General features: G+C 38.4%; 3 protein-coding genes across 4 annotated transcripts in view; all 3 read right to left on the minus strand.

Annotated features, from left to right (window-relative positions):
- Positions 1-927: 927 nt before the first annotated feature.
- Positions 928-2,462, minus strand: LOC149016715 (uncharacterized). Its single transcript, XM_089156041.1, has one exon. It carries the CDS (start codon positions 2,340-2,342, stop codon positions 1,257-1,259), a length of 1,086 nt encoding a protein of 361 aa, XP_089012167.1. The 5' UTR covers positions 2,343-2,462; the 3' UTR covers positions 928-1,256.
- A 6,559-nt stretch (positions 2,463-9,021) lies between these two features.
- Positions 9,022-13,094, minus strand: LOC149016716 (pentatricopeptide repeat-containing protein At5g39350-like). The gene has a single exon (XM_089156020.1). It carries the CDS (start codon positions 13,092-13,094, stop codon positions 10,056-10,058), a length of 3,039 nt encoding a protein of 1,012 aa, XP_089012146.1. The 3' UTR covers positions 9,022-10,055.
- Positions 13,095-13,901: 807 nt separating this feature from the next.
- The window catches only part of LOC149016717 (ceramide synthase LOH2-like), a 52,975-nt gene continuing 46,884 nt past the window's right edge, over positions 13,902-19,992 (minus strand). The window contains exons 4-6 of one of the 2 annotated variants that reach the window (XM_089154799.1): positions 15,335-15,520; positions 14,902-14,946; positions 13,902-14,472 (exon numbers count right to left, since the gene is read on the minus strand). In XM_089154799.1, the coding sequence (XP_089010925.1) occupies positions 14,442-14,472; positions 14,902-14,946; positions 15,335-15,520 (262 nt within the window). In that variant the 3' untranslated portion in view covers positions 13,902-14,441. Of the gene's footprint in view, positions 14,473-14,901; positions 15,081-15,334; positions 15,521-19,992 lie in introns of both variants that reach the window. The other variant, XM_089154798.1, reaches the window with a different exon arrangement.

Below are 19,992 nucleotides of genomic sequence, written 5' to 3' on the forward strand. Positions count from 1 at the left end.
TGTAGATTTGGCTTTTATTCCCCATTAGAAGGAAAGGCTTTGGCATTTTTGTAGGTCTCTTACTTGCCATTGTCAAAAATATTATGGTGCGAAGTGACTCCTAGATGATCATTCGACTACTTCTCTCCTAAAACAAGTTCCTTTTAGCCTCCTTACTAAGGTGGAAGACATTAATCATATATCTTCTTTTGTTTTTCTTTTGACCCTTTAACTTCACTGTAGTTTCTATTACATACCAAAAAGGGGTGCAATCATATAGCATATTTTCTTAGCTTCGAAAACAGTTAGATTTTAGAAGGGAGGGTTAATTGGTCATAATCTAATCTTTGATTTTTTTTCCCTCTCTTTTTAGAAATTAAATAATTTATATTAATAAATCAATTGGCATGAATCAAATATAATTCTTAGGATGCTTGACCAGCCGTTTTTTCGATCAATTCCCTTTCACTTTTTTGAAGAATACTTAGGACTTAGGAGTGAGGAATGCTTTGTGGAATTTCTTTAATCCTTTGGCTCACACTTTACAGAAAAAAGTGAAAACAACACAATCTAGTCATGTTTAGCTAGTGGCTCTTGACACTAAGACAAGCGCATAATAAATGATCACCACACGACCACGAATATCACAATAATTTCAAAGTAGGGAAGAGTATGCTGCACACCATTGGCAACAATTAAGGGATAAAGGTTTATTCAAAAATTATAACTCTTATATTTGTATTATAAAATAGGACAAACTATGTATAGACGCCCTAAATCTATAATCAATTATATCTCCTATTCTTGAAAAGAAATCAATTGTAAGTATTCCTTATTTTGAAGTAGTAAAACTAAATAATAATAGTGAAAAAATATTTATAATTAAATTTTTTTTAATTAATAAATATAATTAATTTTTTAAGGAATGTATATATAATTTGTCCAATAAAATAACCGGTCAACCAACTCCACAGCTGTTGTATGATAGAAAGTCCATGCTTGATGATGTTTGCCATATGCTAATTCATGTTGGTCAATCATATCCGTCATTTAACCCGTTAAAATTCATAAAAACAAAATAGAGAAAATGGGCAATGAAAATCTCCACGAGTAGAACGTGGATACTAGGTTTTTATAATCGAAGTCCGTGTCAACATAGTGATCTCCAAATCAAAGATACATATATATATATTACATATATTATATAATATCTCAAAAGTAATAAAAAAGGAAAAAGAAAAAGGGATGAGTCTCGACGATTCCCTTCAGGAAAGACTCTAGACGATGAACGAGTCAAAATCAAAAGACGCCGGCGGTGAAGTGGTGGTGGTGGTGGGGGGCAAGTCTCCGGGGACGTTGAGCATCATCATCCAACCCTGCCCAATTTCTCGGTTGAGTTCGTTCTCGTAGTCTTTTAAGATATCCCAAAAATCCGAATTGTCGTCTCCAAGTCCTCTTCCTCCATCTCCATTACTACTAGGTGGGGTGGGTCCAATTCCAGCCCCAGCAGCCACCGTGTACGGCAGCCAAAGTTGGTCGTCTTCCTTATGTGATTTCAACAACTCGTCTTTGTTTTCCACTCTTGATACTGACAGGTCAAGTCCCTCATCCTCGCGCTGCTGCGGCTGCTGTTGTTGCTGCTCCTTCTGCAAACGCAATTGGTCTTGAGATTTTGGGGTCGAATTGTCCAATTCAGGTTCGTGTTGTTGCTCAGAGGGGAAAGGGAAATTGAGCTTGGCTCGGGGTCCACGGAAAGTAATGGCGGCTTCATCATAAGCCCTGGCGGCGGCTTCGGCAGTATCGAAAGTGCCAAGCCAAATGCGGGATGCGCTAGGTTTCATGATTTCCGCAGCCCATTTGCCCCAAGGGCGTTGCCGGACTCCCCTATAAATGTTATCCTTACTCTTATCTTTCCTCTTCCTTTGATTATCAGGTAGTGCCGCCGCCTGCGACGATGCACCGAAGAGATTACAACCCAGACATCCGTCGATCTTGCATAACCCGCACTTGTCGGCTTCTGGGAAGAGCAGAGTGCTGGGTACCCATCCGCCCTTCGTCGCTCCCAGCTGTCCTACTGCAGCTAGATGATCAACCTCACGAGGAGGACGGTTAATGGCGCTGTAACTGTTCACTGATTGTTTTGGGGCTTGGGCCATGCCATCGCTGCTGGTGCTGCTGTTGCTGCTAGTGCTGCTGGTGCTGGTGCTGCCGTTGCGGTTGCCTACGTTACCGGAGATTACCTGCGTGAGAGCGGAGATTATGATGGACGACTCCTGACCGCCGGAGAGAGGCAGCGAAAGAGAGAATTGTGGTTGCTGGCGCTGCTGGTGCTGCTGCTTCAGCCTTTTCGAGGGGGTCTCCATCTCCGTCGACGCCGCCTTGCACTTACTTCTCCACTCTACTCTAATTAAGACTGCCTCTTTCGCATATCCCCCACAGCGAGAGCAAGAGCGAGAGGGAGAGGGAGAGCGAGAGCGAGAGTGAGTCTGTCGTGGGAAGCAAAGAGGACTGCGCTGGGGGCTTTTATATAGTTTTGCAATTTGTCCGCGTAGATCTAAAAGACAAAGTCCTGAATGGGTCCTCCAAGTAGCTGCTGACGAGTCAACACTTCTCCGAGTTCCGAATAGGCGAATAGTCTCTGAAATAAAAGTAATATAATTCGTTATTAGTTTATAGTTATTTTCACGCACGTGAGTCCAAGGGGAAGCGAGTGAAGACTCTTGTAAGTTCTAACTTCTAAGGAAGGAAGTAAGAACCCACCCACTCGTGACTCTGCTTACTCGTCTGTTGCTTATTGCCACACGGTCTCTGGCAACGGTCACAGACGAACCACATGCTTCATTTTAAATAAACAAATGAAATTATCAATAATAATAATAAAAATAATAATATAATAAAATAAAAAACTAGATGAACCGTATCTAGTCATTAGTCATATATCCGTCCACAGCGCGTTCTTTTGCTTTACATTGACGTGGCTTTTCCCTCCCATCCAACAAGAAATTAAGAAACTCTTCTTTCTTTTTGGTTCAAGAAATCAATAAACTCTATTTTGATATAAACGAGCATCATTCGGTAACAGCTAGCTGAAAGAAAATACATAGAACCACATGTTATTCGTACCGCTGGTGTACAAGACCGATATATCGTCCGATATTGAGACCGTACGGGACGCGTATTGTTTAAAAGGACACTATGTGGCTAGCAGACAAAAATGGTAGGAAGAAGAAAAGTTTAAGATCAAAGTCTTTATAAACACTTTCCAGTGATTAATTCAATCAATCCCAGGAATTCAAGACAAGTTTTCTATAAAGACTGTACTGAATTTTTCTTTTTTCTTCCCAAAATATAAGCATTGATTATTCCTGTCATTGATAAAAATTATTTCCCCCCGTATAAAACATGAAAAGAATATAAAAAATTCAAAGAAAAAAATTTTCATATGCAAGTCTGCAAGTCTTCAACCACCTCATGGTTGAATCAGATTGCAAATCTCTTGTTCAACATATTAATAATATAAACAAACACTCTCCCTTTTACGTAGCTTCCTTAATAGAGGATATAAGCAGTGAACTAAATTCTATTTTTCTCTTTTGCTCTTTCAGCTTTGTTACAAGAGTGGTTGATACACTTGTGAATGCTCTTACATGAAGAGCCCTATTGCTTCTATGCACCATGGTATGGCCAAGTTCCTCTCTTGATTTTAAGACTTATGTTCTCCTGTAACCTTGGCTGTTTCCCGATCTTCTCCTCAATAGTGAATCTTACAACAAAAAAAATAATCCAATCTGATTCCAAAGTGGTTGTGGATGCTAGATGGAAAGGTGCACAATCCCTTGGGATGTGTGACATGTGGTGGATGACATTCTTTTGTTGTGCCATCACTAGTGCAATTTTATTTTTACTTGTCAATTTAGGAAAGTGAATACTTGTGCATATTATTTGGGAGGGATGCTTACTGTCCCTTATGGTAGTGGACCTTTATCTGTCGGCTTTACTATCTACATTGGCTAGATTTGTCAAGGCTGATGTGGATGCAAAAGTTTATGTACATAATTAGTATGTATTTTTAGTTTCTTATTATTACTAATAGAAGCATCTCTTATCTTATCTAAAATAAAACTACCTATGTGTTCCTCGATGGGGTCCTCCTAATTAAGGAGGGGATCGAAAGACAAAAAAAAAATTTGAATATCACAAACGAATCTCAAGACAAGTTTATTTATAAATACATAGGACTGTACCCATGAAATTTTAACCCTACTATCAAAATTTTCTTTGCTTTCTTCCGGGCAAAATTGAGGACGAACTATTTACATTTATGATAGACTTGGAAACTTTGACTAAAGTTTTTCTCATGCAATTTTTCAAAAGAAACATGGGGCACCCATGACGGTGTTGTTCATATGAATAGAAAAAATAATAATTAAGAAAGAGAAAGTAGAAGGAAAATCTTAGACAAAATCTCACCTTGGCCTTCACCCCACCATTTATAAAAGGGGTGGATGTTTGATTTGATTTTTTTTTTTTTCCCCTTTTTTTGGGTCAACAAGTGGAGGTTTGATTGTTTGGGAAAAGGCAGTGGGCACAATGGAGAAAACACCGAGAGAGAGAGGGGAAATCTCAAATGCTCTATGAGCTGTGAGTGGTGCTCAATAGAGTATTGGGATTGTTGTTGTTCTTAAGGGTTTGAGAGTATTAATATAGAGAGTGTGTATAAGGGGTATCTGTTTTGGATATAGGGATTGAATTTGGTTCAAATATAAATATATATATTTTTTATACCATTTTTATAGTGAAAAAGTTTTCAATTAAGTTATCCTGTGGATGTGGCATAGCTGAATCATGTAAACATTTGTATTCGTAATTGTATGTAATTTTGTCACACATAACACTATTTACAGGCCAAAAAAATAATCAATTTTTCCAACAAGTGGTATTAGAACCATAAGTTTGTGTCGAAGATTGTTAAGATCTGGATTGCTTTAGGGCCTGTTTGGTTACATGAATCTAGAGATTTCAAATCTCTGGATTCATGAATCTGAAAAAACCCGTTGGTTGTAAAATCTCCAAAATGAAATCAGATTCACAGGGATGAAATCGAGATTTCAAAAAAATTAGACCACCAAATAGTTTTTAGGATGAATCCACGATTTCATTCCACAACCAAACATCTATAGATTTGAAATCTATAAATTTGAAATCTCTAGATATTTGAAATCTCTAGACTCATGTAACCAAACAGGCCCTTAACAACATATCGAGTGCATCCATCCCTTAGCCAGCCAGTTGTATTCAGAGGGCTAGACGTATTCTGTCGTAGGGGCCGGGAGATTTGAAAATGCAATCCTGATTTCTGATTCCTGATGAAGGGTGAAAATTAAGCATCAAGGTTTGTATCGATCGTTTGCTAGGAAGCACTTAATTGTATTAAATTTAAAACCACGATCGATCGCGATGAATGTTTGGAAACGGCATGTAACAAAAAGATATATAAGAAAAGATGTGGAATTCCAGTTCGTAGCTAGACGTACGTATGTGAGACAGAGAGAAAGGGTTCTCAGACTTGAGGAGAAGGCTAGATCGATCTCCAAACTCCAAAGTCAATCAATAAGATGACTTTGCTAGCTACGTACACATGTTTATTTATTAGCCTTTGAAATCAAATTAGGTGATATCAGGACAATGTACGTACCTGATGGTCTTGAAGGCTAGCTAACGTACAATTTAAACAACTTGTGTATGCATGCATGATACAGAAGCAAGGCATGTGTAACTAATATATCCGTCCTTATGAGTCAGACAAGGAGTTAATTTGTGGGGTCTTAAGTTGGAAATATATAACCATGGCAATTGTATAAGATAAATAAAACAAAATTAGAACACTTATCTTGACTCAGATGACATGAATGATCTATTTATTGAACACATTGTAGTATACATCAACTGACACATCAAAGGTGACGGAGTTGAAACATGCCGATAGTAGTCAGCACTTTCTTTAAGGTATTTAAATGCCCCCAATAATGCACACGGGTCAAAATGCATTTTCACCCCCAAGATCAGTCAACCCCTCCATCACAGACGATGCACTTGGTAATTGATAGACTAAGGGATTCATAAAGCTATATTCACCAATTTGTTTTCTATGACACAACTTAAAGAAAACCAGTGCTTCTCAAAAACGTTTGTGCGCGATAAAAATAAAACCTCTCCTACCTTTATATAGAAGAGTAAAAGACACCATCAAAGGTTGTCTCCTAAAAAACAAACATCTCCCCTTAAGGCATGTTTGTTAGCAAAAACACCTATTGACTATTTGTTGGAATTTTAAATTTATTTTTAAATTTTAAGATTCAAAATATTTTTTGTGTTTACAATGAAAGGTTAGAGGTAATGTTATTCCCTATTTAGATACCTAAATAGCCAATGGGTAGTCTATGAAAAGTCTTCTTTGAATGGCTAACAAACAAGACTTAAGGGAAAAGACATGATCTTGGAGGTATCTTTTAGAGATACCCTTTATAGGTGTCTCTTCCTCTTCTATATAAAGAGAGGAGTTGATCCTTAGGAACTCTAATAGTTTTAACATCAATATTAGTCTCTTGGTTTTCTATCAAGGTGTGAGTGTTTTTTATGAGTTTGTGAGTATTACCTTCGAACATTCTTTGCAAGTAGATTCCATTGGAGTGCATGCCATTGGAACTAAGGAGTTGTTGTATCTTGGAGTTTTCCAAAACTGGGAAAGGAAGTTTCTTTTTTTTTTTTTCCCCTTGGGAAGGAGAGGGGGGGGGGGGGGAAGGGTAAGAAGTCTTATAATAGCAGAAAGCAACCTTTAATTCCTAAATCTAACAGCGTGGCCATTCACTTAGACCCTCAATTTATTTTAGAACTCCTTCCTATTATTATAGTATCTTAGATGGAATGATCCAAGAGCCTTGCAGATCATATTTTGCATGCGTTAATGGTGGTATGGTGCAAGAAACAGACTCAATTTCGTATATGATGCAGTTTGTTAATGAGACTAGGACATTATTCACAAATTCGGAAGGTTAATAAGGGTGACTAAGCGAAATTGCTTCAATCTTGTGCATTTACGTGAAGCGAAATTTCAAACTGTTTGGATCCAAAATTTCAAGATCTCAACCATTGAATCTCAATGGTCGAGATGAAAATCTCAAAAAGATCTCGATTCGACAGACCAAAATGTACCGCTTGACCGTTCTGCACATTAAATGCCCAAGATTGAAGCAAGGTCCGTCACTAAGGGGAGACAATAAAAAAGCAAAAGAAAAACAACAACAGAATAGTAGAAGAAAAACATTGCCCGAATAGGATCCTTGCGATTCTCTGGAATCCTCTGGTTTTTACTCTTTTCCGTTGAGACCTCCTAACCTCCTAGCTGCATGACAAGGATGTTTAGAAGGAAAATAAAAGCAATGTAAAAGATCAAAAGATAGGAACTTAATTATAATGTTTTGTTATGTGGAAATAGGCTTTCGTTAGAAATGTTTCTTATTACATAATTTACATTATTCAAAAAAAAAAAAATGTTCTCTTATTAGCGAAAGAGGAAGAAGAAGAAAAAAGAAAAAACAATTGAAGCGGGGATAACATTTTTTTTTTTTTTGGGTATAGAAGCGAGGATATCAATGTGACCACTTATTGTCACAACATGGCAGCTTCTACGCTGGGCCGTAGCCTTTTTTTGGTTTACTTGTGTTCATTTGCAGTTTATCCCTAGGCATCTTAAGAGTTTTGCGGACTATTTAGCCCGTGGGGCATGTATGTTTCAGTTATCTAGGGTGTGGTGGGGTATCCCTTTGTTTGTAATTAACTTCTTCTTCTCTTTCGTGGGGCCTCTTTCTAAGGACCTCTTCATCTAATGAAAATTTTTAGTTTTTGAAAAAAAAAAAAAGAAAAGAAAAACCTCCAACTCTCCTAAGTACCAGCAGTGACCAGAACATTAAAATGCCAAAAAAAGAAAGAAAGAGACAGAAGCATTAATTTGCAATCTTTGTATATTCACCTTCCCAACCTTCCAATATAGCCGAGTGTCAGTGGAGAATTGAGCTCTCATTGTGCTTTTCTATCACATACTTAGAAGAAGATATTTGCTCTTGAACGTTGATTGACTCCACAGTTGAAAGTACAGCCTAATCATAGTCATTAGTCATTCAAACACCACTCAGATCACCATTTGCAAATTAAATGCGAAAACAATGTCAAAACATGGTGAATTGCTTCAGTGTTGCACACCGCACCATTAAGTCTGAGTTCATCTCAACCACAAGTTTTGATCTCTACCATAAACTGCATTGTGCTGAGCTGTTATTGCACAACACCCAAGCAAGAGCCAAGAAATGGTGAATTGCTACAAAAACAAAAAAGAAACACTAGATTTATAGAACCTGGAAGGCCAAAAAAAACCTTATTTGCGAAATTGTATTGAATCAATCATGTCAAAACCGAAGCAGTACGCTCCCAAAACCCAAGCAGAAATATGGTATAAAAAAACTAAATGAAAAAAAAAAAAAAAAAAAATGCGTACTCTGGGATTTACATCCCCTGCAATTCCACTGGTTAATTGGAAAAATAAAGAATACAGGACAAAAGGATACAGATTTATTAATTTTTCATTACCAATGATATTTCAGTATGTAGAAGTGGATGCTTATCCAGTCTCCAATGGATAATTTCGACTTCCAAAAGAATTGTCAAGCATCTGTTAGTTTTGTTTCCAATTAACCAATCGAAAAAACAAAAAAGAAACACCAGATTTGTCATTGGTTTTGGGTGAAACACTGAAAGATTACCAACAATAAAGCAGCTCTAGACCTCGTCAAGTTCCTACCAAAATGGTGGCTTGATACTTCAACATTCTTCATTCATCGTGCTCCAATCGATGCCAAAAAATTAACACACATGCACCCTGAAGCTGAATTCACTGTCAGCATCATAACCCCTTGTGGACTTTTCACTGAATCTGTATCAATGGGGCTCTTCTGGAAATATAAAACTAGTCTCTATCCTCAGCCCGCATCCTGTTCTCAAAACCAAAACATAATCTACAAGATTAAGTTTCCTGAAAAATGAATATAGATACGAAAGAAAAAAAAAATGTGATCCAAAATCTGTTGGTGAAGCACTGAAATCCACCTTCTTATGCTGCATGGTAGTGGAAGTGGAAAGTAGGAACTGTCTAGTGAGAAATGTAGAATTCTGGGTAAAATGTAAAATGGTTGAAGTCCACCAACATGGCAACATCACTATGCAAAACGAAACTAGAAACACGGACTGAGTTCACAAGTCAAACAACCGGTCAGATGCTATCAACGCAACAAATGGGATTATGGGATTCCCATCATTCAAGGGCAATTACCCAACTCAGCTCTTTCATCATACAAAGTGCTTAAAAAGATCTCATTGCTAAATGGCTTAGGTGGAATTCTCGGTGGTTGAAAAGTTGTACCATGTACAAGATTTAATTCACTCTCGCTTTCTAACCCATTTCCAAGAATCTGGGGTGAATAAGTCTATGAAGATGCTCCTTCCTGTGGTCTCAACAAGGGTTGGATCACACTCAGAGGCTAAGGACTCGGTATCTAGTTGGCCCCCAGTAAGGAAGTTTCTGATCCATTGGTTCCAACAAAAGGAGAACCCACTTTCCAACACCACCAGGGATGGGAATAAGGATTTTGAATGGGTGAAATGAATCACATGCTACTGCTGACAAATTTTCTCTACATGTCTGCGCGACCTTGATCAACTGATGTGCTGCAGTTTTGAAGATGGCTTGTTTAAGATTCTGCCAAGTGCAGATCAAGTATGTAAGTTCTGAAAAACCAAAATCATAACGACATACTTGTTCCTTCATCAATATCTCTGATGGCAGTTATGCATCGAAACCTCCACTGTTCCATGTAGATTTGTTCCCTGTTTCAGCAGAACTGCTAAACAAATCCATCCTTTGGGACTTCCTCACAAGCTCTGTCTACGCAGTAGCATACAGTTCTTTGGTAGAGTTTTTAGCAAACCATTAAAAGGATCACATGTCATATTCTCCACCACTAAAGCTATTCATTTCGAAGTCCACTTACCTCAAGCAGACTACAACCAGGCACTTTTGTCAATCTTTTCTTTTCCATGTCAGACCTTACTCTACTAGCATCTACCCACCTGCCGGCTGCTGCATATATATTAGAAAGCATCACATATAAATTGGAATTTCCTGGATCAATCTCAAAGATCGATCTTCCAATTTCCTCACCAAGGTCAATATTGCCATGCATAAAGCAGGCACCCAATAAAGACTCGAGCAAGCTCACAGAAGGCTTATATGGAAGTCTCTTAACCAAGGCATAAGCTTCATGCAAGTGACCTGTCCGACCAAGTAGGTCCACCAAGCAAGCACAGTGCTCCATCCTTGGTTGCACACCATGATCTATAATAGAATTGAAAAGCATCAAGCCTTGCTCTACTAAGCCAGCATGACTGCAAGCGGATAATACACTAATAAAAGTGACATCATCAGGTCCTACCCCTGAACACTTCATCTCTGAGAAAAGAGAGAGAGCAGTTTCACCATCCCCATGCATCCCATATCCATTGATCATTACACTCCAGGAGATGGAATCCCTTCCTATCAATGAATCAAATATCTTTCTAGCAGTCGATAAGTTTCCACATCTGGCATGCAAGTCTATAAGGGCATTGCTAATAACTACGTCATCTGCAAAACCCTTGCAGATAATGTAACCCATCAAACACAATGCAATATCCAGGCTACTTAAGTGAACACAAGCAGAGATCAAGGTCAAGATTGTGACATGATCGGGTTCCATTTTCTTTCTAAGCATTTCAATGAAAGTGGTAACAGCAGCTTTGGCATTCTTGTTGTTGACATGCACAGACATCATGGTGTTCCAAATAGAAATATTGTTGTTATCTGCCATGTCAAATAAAGAGTGACAAAAATGTACACTTTCAAATCTCGCATACATAAGCATAAGAGATGTAAGAAGAGGAGGTTCAGAGATAGCTCCAATTCGAACAGCATAAGCATGGATAGACTTTCCCTGCAACTCAGTCCAGCATACAGGTAATATATTTAGCAAGGTTACGAAGTTTGGCTTTTGATCCTCCATTGTCATTTGATGAAACCAGAAAATAACCTCTCTGTGCAAGTTATGGTATCGGCAACCCGTTAAAAGAGCATTCCAAGAGACCACACTTTTTTCAGGCAGGCATTTAAAAAGTAACTGACCTGAACCAAGATCTCCACAGTTGAGATACATGCTAATAAGCGCGTTGACAAGGGAAACATCAGTAATACACCCAGCTTTGATAGCGCGACCATGAATGGCCACACCTTGCACCAGATGTTCTGGCTTGCAGAAACCTGGGAGAATGCTTATCATAGTCACCAAATCAAGCACAAAATCCTCTTGTTGCATCTGTTGTAGGAGCTCAACTGCCTTTCCAATATTACCAAAATGAACACACCTGGATATCAAAATATTCCAACTCACCACATTTCTTGCCTCCATTTTATGGAATAGCATCAGAGCAGAAGAAAGCTGATCAAAGTCAGAGTAGAAAGCCAACAGTGCATTCAACACACTGATATTCAAGTTTAGTCGATTTCGAATGCTAAAAGCATGGACAGATTTACCAAGTCGTATGTCATGTGATCTTGTACAGGCACAAAGAGCACTAACCATGGAGACAGCATCTGGAGTGAAACCCATAAGCTGAAACTTGTGGAATGTGTACAAACTCAACTCCCAAAACCCATTTTGTACATATCCTGAAACCATAGAATTCCAAGAAAGGACATTTTTGTTAGGAATTTCATGGAAAAGTAACTCAGCAGAATCCATATCTCCAAGCTTGGCATACAATGACAGAAAAGCTGTAGCTACAGAAGTTTGGCATTCTAGTCCGTCTTTGATGGCATAAGCATGTAGGGACTCCCCACTATCCATGTTACCACTTTTATCACAGGAAGGAATCACAGCCACAAAGCTGATGACATTAGGCTTCATGTTTTCTTGGAGCATTTGTTTAAAAGCTTCTAAAGCTTCACTTGATTTTCCGTTTTGTGTTAATGAGGAGATCATTGCATTCCACATGGTAATATTTCTCTCTGGCAGCAAATCAAACATCCTTCTGGCAGCATATAGATCACCATAACCACCATACATAGAGATCAAAGCAGGCACCAGAGATTCATCCATGGAAACTCCGAGTTTGACAGCAGAACCATGGATGGTTTTACCAATATCCTGAGCTCCCAAGGTGCTACAAATGGGAATAATGCTAGCCAAGGTACTTGCATTAGGATTCAAGCCCATAGTCTGAACCTGTTGGAAAACCTTTATGGCTTCCTGATGATACCCATTCAGAGAATAACCTACAAGTAAGGCATTCCAAGCAACCAAGTCTGGTTGAGGAATTCTATCAAGTATGAGGTGTGAGGTTTCGAGATCACCCAACTTAGCGTACATATCCAGTAGAGAAGTCTGCACGACAAGGTTATACTCAAAACCCTTTTTCAAAATGATACAATGAATTCCTTTTCCAGTTCGGAGATCACCAAGACCTGAACAGGCCCTGATCACAAAGGGATATGTGAAGTTATCACTCTGGCATCCAGAATTCCGACATTTAATGTAGATATTTAATAGATCATCAAATAGCCCATAATTGGAGAGGCATCTAATCATTAGGTTCTGCAATAATAAACAGGGCTTTTCAATTTCTTGGAAAGAACTGAGAGCAAGCTCTGGAGAATCCAAATGAAAACATAATCTGAAAAACTGTCCAACCAGGAAGTGGTCGTCCATCAACCCATTCAAGATGAGCAGAGACTTAAATTGCTTCAGGTCTGTGGTTTTACGGCACAGGTTCAAGAGACGGAGCAAATTGGTTCCACCTGGATTAGTCGAACAATGTAACATTGAATATGTTGAAGGGTTGCGTATGGTTCTCCCAGGTCCGACAGGTAACGAATGAAAGAGAAATGAGGTGCTACTGCAGCAGCGGCACTGCACTGAAAGAATACGTAGAAGGGAAGGGGCAGGAAATAATCGGAGAGTGACACCCAAAAGCATTTTTTTTTTCCAACAGGAGACCATTCTCATCGTGCTCCCTCCATTCTCAGTTGGAACTGAAGGAACTAAGGAAAAAGTGGTGTTCTGAAGCCGATGAGCAGACAGACTTTAGCTATCAAGTGGTTTCACAGGTCACCCATCTTTACATAACTCACCCCCATTGCACTGGCAACGTTGCAGGCAACGACGAGCAATTTGTGTGATTCCAAACGCAATAAGCCTTTTCTTTGGGGGGCCCATTTGCATCTCTCATAACAATCCTGGAAAGAGTTATACTAAAAACAGAAAAAAGAAGCTCATGCAAGGAAACCAGCTCCAGCATTGAGCTACCAAACACAATTAGCTCACAATGTCTTCTACCCAAAAAGAAAGAAAATAAAACAAAACAAAAGAACTTGCAATGTCAACATAGTTCATCCAAGTTTTCTTTGTCCAAGAGAGCAAGTGCTCAAGGAATCGATCACCAAGAGGCCCACCTCTCTTCCCGGAGCTCTCTCCCTATTTGGGCAATCTAATGCTCTGGTAGTTCTCTTGTCTACACCTTTTGACTTCAGCTTTGCCAGAGAACGTTACCTCTTTTCTTTTTCGTTTTTTTTTTCCTTGGGGGCAAGGCGGAGAACGTTATCTCATGCGACCCAAAGTGTCACATGAGCCCCTACAGCCCTCGAGCCAGCTTGAATTGCCAGAGGCTCTCGTGCCGAAATACGGGAATTACATTTACCACCATTACATTACACAGAAAAACGTTTCTACCAACCAAAAAGAATACACAGAAACACGTATAGCACCCTTTTTCACTTGTTTGATGGAACGCAATCTTTTTGGTCATTATAATGAAATAACCTGTTCCAACTTTCGCAGAAGAACGTAACTAGCAACCCATTAACATGGCTGACATGAGAGATTAGAAACTAGCATCTTGGCAGTAAAGAGAGGAGGGGGAGATCAAGTTTGCTAAAATGCCAAGTCTTCGTTTCCTTTTAACTTAAATTTGTTAAGCATGTTAGAAACGACCACAGAAATGGGATTTTAAAGAAAAAACCAATTCCACTTCCATAAGCATCATAGCCCATTTTTCTTTTTTTGAAGTAAGAGTAATTTCAATGCCGAAAATCTTGTGAAGGGTTTTGGAAGGCAGCCAAGATGTACAACAATGGTCACCAAGCATAATATTCTTTGATGGCCATAGTTCTCCTTTCTACCAACGTGAAGGACAGAATAAATTACAAGAGATAAAATTTAGAAATGTCCAGGGCCTGATGATCAGCTTCTCAAAGCTGATTCAGTAAATATCCCCACCAAGAGCGAATCGGCATGTGCTACCCACATGAAAGATATCAAGATTACTCATCTCCACTCTAGTCTCCATCCTCTGAATCTGCATTTCAAACCAAATAATGACATTTTGAAAATTAACCAAACTGATTCATTCTGAAGGAAAATGAATGAAAACAAAATAAAAAGAAACCCTCCCTCAGCCAAAAGAAGGCTGATTAATCCAAAACTTGAACCACTGGTACAAAATCTAGAGGCAGGAATTTTCTTTTTCTTTTTTGCAAGACAATGGGTACCTCCAAATAGTTATATTATCAGAGGAGTTTTGATGCTATCAAAAACAGCAAATGGAAGTGAGGCAAGGAAGGAGGAATATTTTGGAAGATCTGAGCTCTGACATCATCTAAGATTTAGTGCATTTCTCAACTATAAGCAACAAATGCCCCACCAATAAGCAACCAGATTCACTTGTGCCTGATTTTAAAAATGACAATCTAATACAAATTTGGAGAAGCCTGAAAAAATGTCTCACCTGATCGGACGTCCTCTCCTATTTTTCCTTTGTTTTTCAGCTGTCCTAAGACCATTGAGCATATGAGAACCCACCAGTAAATGTGGAAGACAAGTAGTGTCAATAGCATGGTATTGAGTACATAGTACAAAAAACAGATATAGGTCTCTGACAGCATCATGAATTCGCGGACATCATAGCTGCAAAAATGCTAAAGCTCTATGAAAAGCAGCAAGATCCAATAAAAGGACTCAGTTCCTCTCCCAAAACCTGATTGGTCTCCCGCTCTCCCACGAAACAAAAGGGGTGAAACAATTGACCTATCCCTGATCAAGGTGGGTTAGGTTGATCATTTCTCATCCTTTGAATTTGGAGGGAGGAAGGCACGTCAGGTCATAGGCAAGGACCCTGATTCGCCCGAACAAGGAGAAAATAATTAGAGGCATGCACAAACCTTGTAGTCTTAATTATCCAAAATGGAAAGAATATTAGCCTAAGTATGAGCCATGAGACAGCAAAGAACCCAAATAACAAGCTTGCTGCAAATTCTCGCTCAGAGTATTTGAATATTTTTGCAGCTTCTAGAAATACATCACTTGTATCATGTAGAGCAAGAATAATTGAACCAATTCGGAAAAGCCTGCAAGTGAGATAATTTTGAACATCACTGGAACTTTTCACAAATTGGAGTAAATATTTCTGCAAAAAGTTCAATTTCATGGATGTGAAATACAGAATGAAGAATGAAATGCTCTGATGATAGTATCATGGCTTTGAGGGGAGCAATTCCAAGAAAATAAAGAAGGGTGTAATTTACATAAACATATATCATTAAGTTCTACAGAAAATTCAACAAAACGCTTACAAAGATATCCCAAAATTTACAAATACACTGATGGAAATTCTTCAGAAAGCTCAAGTAAAACAAAGTTCAAAGTACGCTAGAGTCTACTTCCTCATCCAGCTTCGACGCAAATTGTTACAGCAAGAACTTATTCTCATAACTCCACCAGTCTATGAGAATAACTATTTGAAAATCAAGGCTTCTCTTTTGGCATTTAATTAGTCCCCCACTGTTTAGAGAGTCGATTGTGTTAGAATGGGTTTAATAGATCAATGTGATATCAAGCCCTTACATTTGTAATAAAGTGGGAAGAGCACTATTACATAAATACCCTCACTAGGGCAATAAGAACTAGAAAATTGTATGAACCAAAACTCCTAACAAAATTAAGCTCCTAATAGAAGTCACCAACATCCCCTAAAGTTGAGGCATAGATATTAATCATGTCCAACTTGCCTACAATAAGAATGAAATATCCTTCCTTCAAACCCTTAGTGAAAACATCAGCCACTTGGTCTCCAGACCTCATAAAAGGCAAGTGGATGAGCCCTTGCTCCAGCTTTCCTTTGACAAAATACCTGTCAATTTCAATGTGCTTAACTTGATTATGTTGTACAAGATTATTGACAATACTAATGGCAGCTTTGTTGTCACAATACAACATCATAAGGTTTAGAACTTGAACTCCAATATCCTCTAGCAAACCTTTCAACCATAGTATCTCACAAACTCCATGAATCATAGCTTTATATTATTGACCAAAAAAAAAAAGAAGCTCTATATTCATCTTTTGTGCTAGATAAAGCTACCACATTATGTTTCTTACTCCTCCAAGTAACTAGAATTACCTCCAACAAAGGTTCAATAACCTGAAATTGACTTCCTATCAGGAGACTCAACCCAATCTGCATCAGTGTATGCTTCTACCCTTAGATTGTTAGTGGGTGACATAAGTATTCCTTTTCCAGGCTAGGTTGTCAAGGCGGCAAGGCAACCAAAGTAATTGGGGCTCCACCTAGGTGATTTAAAGACAAAGCGGTGCTAGGGGACAGTAAGGCGATCAAAGCAATATGGTCAAAAAAAATTCAATACAACTACTTTCTATAATAAGCTAAATAAACATTCAAAAGTCACATTCATCCAAAAAAGAAAGCATTCAAGAATCATAATTATGAAAAATTATCCAAAAAAAGAACACAAACATAAGTTCATCTCATCAAGCATCATAACAATGAATATGTACTAACGGGGCCAACACGATAAATTAATAGATCTCATTATTCTGATTTCCAAGTCATTGTCCATTTAATGGTTCATTGATTCTCGATGTTGAGTATGACTCATGCTTCACATTCTGTTGCAAACGGGCATAGGGGTCCCGCTCCCCAGCTTATGTCACTTTGGGCCTCGGAGTTCCTTTGCAATTTGGGCCTCGATTCTGAAATGACTAAACTATTAAATTTATATACGGCTTTGTAGAATAAATTTAGATATAAAAAATAAAAAAAAAAAGTTAAGAAAAAAATATTATGTACAAAATGTCAAAAAAGCGGCTGCTTTAGCGTCTTAGGTGCACAAGGCCACAAAGCAGTAGTGCTTAGGCGAAAAAAGGCAAAAAAACAACACGTTAATTAAGCAGTTCAAAACAAGGCTGTTTTTCAACCGCTTGCCTCCTAGGCGGATGCTTTAACAACACTATTTCCAGGAGTTCCCTTCAAATATTGCAGTGTTCTCGTAACAGCCTTCAACTGAGCTGAATATAGATCATGCATAAACTGGTTCACTATTCCCACGACTTAAACAATGTCTACCCTGGTGTGGAATAAGTAAATAAGCTTCCCTACTAGCCTTTGATATCTTCCTTTGTCCACTGGTTCTTCCTCCTTCTCCTTAAAAGTTTATAGCTCCAACTCAATGGGGGTATCAACTGCTTTACACCCCAACATTCCTACTTTTGATAACACATCTAGAACATACTTCCTCTAGGATAAGTACATACCCTTCTTTGATCGAGCAACTTCAATTCCTAGGAAGTACTGTAATTTCCTTAGATCTTTAATATCAAACTCTTTACCAAAAAAGTCCTTTAACCTTTGTATTTTCCTCCCCATAATTCCCAGTGATGACAATATCATCCACATAAACAATGAAAAGTATGACATTTGTACTTGACTTCTTGACAAATAGGGTATGATCAACATTGCTTTGTTTATACCCAATAGAGGTCACTACCTTCTGGAGGCGTCCAAATGAGCATCTAAGAGACTATTTCAACCCATAAATTGACCTCTTCAATCGACAAACTTTCCTTGCAGTATTTTCATCAAAGAAACCATGTGAGATCTCCATGTAGACTTCCTCCTCCAACTCCCCATGCAAGAAAGCATTAGTTTTCATCTAGTTGGTACAAGTTCCAGTCTTTGCTCACATCTATAGACAACTGAACTTTGACAGTATTCAGTTTTGCAACAGGGGAAAAAGTCTCTTGATAATCAATCTCATAGGTCTAGGTAAACCCCTTTACAACTAGTCTAGCCTTCAACTTGTCGACCAATCCATCAATATTTTGTTATACACTAAATATAGATTGGGTTCGATGGGGTTTCTAATACAGGGAGGAAGACAATATCACAAGGTTTGGGCAACACCAAGAGGTGCTTCGATGGCTGCTGGAAAGGTAATGGGTGCAGTGGCAATGGTGATGGTGGTGCAGCGACAGTGGTTGTGATGATGGTGGTGCAGCGACGATGGTGCGGCGGTATGGTAGCAGACGGCGATGGAGGATGCAAAGTGAGAATCGATATTTCCTTCCCCCTTTTTTTTTTCTTTTGTATTCCCTAATTGACTTTTGGCTCTGATGCCATGTTGAGAGAGTCAATTGTGGAAGAATGGCTTTAATAGAACAATGTGATCCCAAGCACTTTATTCATAATAAAGTAGGAAGAACACTATTACATAAATACCCTCACTTGAGCAATAAGAACTAGAAACTTACATGAACCAAAACTCCTAACAAAATTGAACTCCTAATAGAACTCAACCAACACCTACATTTGCAATTAACTGACATGTTAGATTGCTCTTACTCTATAACATGCTGTAGTTGATGGAATACATATGATGCATCAACAAGTGGGGTTTCTAAAGAAGAAACCTTTCCTGCAAAACATTCTTCCCAAGCAAATTTTTTATTCTTCAAAAGTTCCACTAAAAAAATGGTTAGGAACTGTTTTCAAAAGCTGAGAATTAATTTAATGAGGCGAACTAAATTATCCAATAGAATATCTGGATGTACAAATTTGATGTCTCAGCAAATCAGTATCTGAAACTTTCAGATTTGGGATGAACAATATTTCAGCTGGCAAATGCTTCTTCCAAGTCAATGGAACTAACAAGTCAAAAAGAACTGAAATAAGACCGGATTGTCATGAGTTTTGATGAAACGTTACACCCAAAAAACATTTATTCACAATGTAATCAAGTTTTTTAAAATTTACTAACACATTGGAAACATTTCTTCATACACCATCAACATTCCACAGCACATTTTATATCGGTCTAGATTACCTAATTCTAAATGAACTCACGTCAATGACAACAAAAGTAGTTTTATGTCTTTCAAAAATATTGGTTTTGATCCCATCTTAGCCTCAGGGCAATCAAACCCTTAAAACCTAATGTTTGCCAGTCTACTTAGGAACTTTTGGTTCCATATCCAAACAGTTGAACCCCAAGAAGCAAATAAGCACCTTTTCCTAAACTTCCAAAACCTAATGCTCCCAATTTCCTCTTTATGATGGTGATGACACAGGAAATATGCCCTTCATCAGTAAGTTGTGTGTCGTCTACTTTGATGATACAACAGGAACGGTATGTCTAACCATCTTGATCATTTGATACCAGTACTACATGCAGTATCTGAACTCTCCCAGTCCAAGAGCAAGTCCAAGACCAAGTGGAGGGACAAGGAAGCCACCTAGGGTTGCTACCCCATTGCTCTATTTTCAATTTTCATTGCTTAGTTTCAACTTCAATTGCTTTCTTTGAGTTATTTGAGAGGTCAAGGGCAGGATTTATTACTCTGCCCATATGAGGTGTATTTTCAGTTTCATTGCTTAGTTTCAACTTCAATTGCTTTCTTTGAGTTATTTGAGAGGTCTAGGGCAGGATTTATTACTTTGCTTTATTGTTGAAGTATATGCAAGTCTGGACTATTTTACTTTTCATGTTTACTGTTCACGTGAACAGTAAAAACTGTGTTACTATTC

This window comes from Hakea prostrata, chromosome 5 (genome assembly GCF_041222555.1).
Source record: "Hakea prostrata isolate BN-2017 chromosome 5, UWA_Hpros_2, whole genome shotgun sequence".
NCBI lineage: Eukaryota > Viridiplantae > Streptophyta > Magnoliopsida > Proteales > Proteaceae > Hakea > Hakea prostrata.

Coding starts and splice junctions, on each gene's coding strand:
- LOC149016716 (XM_089156020.1), bottom strand. CDS start 13,094: ATGCTTTTGGGTGTCACTCTCCGATTATTTCCTGCCCCTTCCCTTCTA.
- LOC149016715 (XM_089156041.1), bottom strand. CDS start 2,342: ATGGAGACCCCCTCGAAAAGGCTGAAGCAGCAGCACCAGCAGCGCCAG.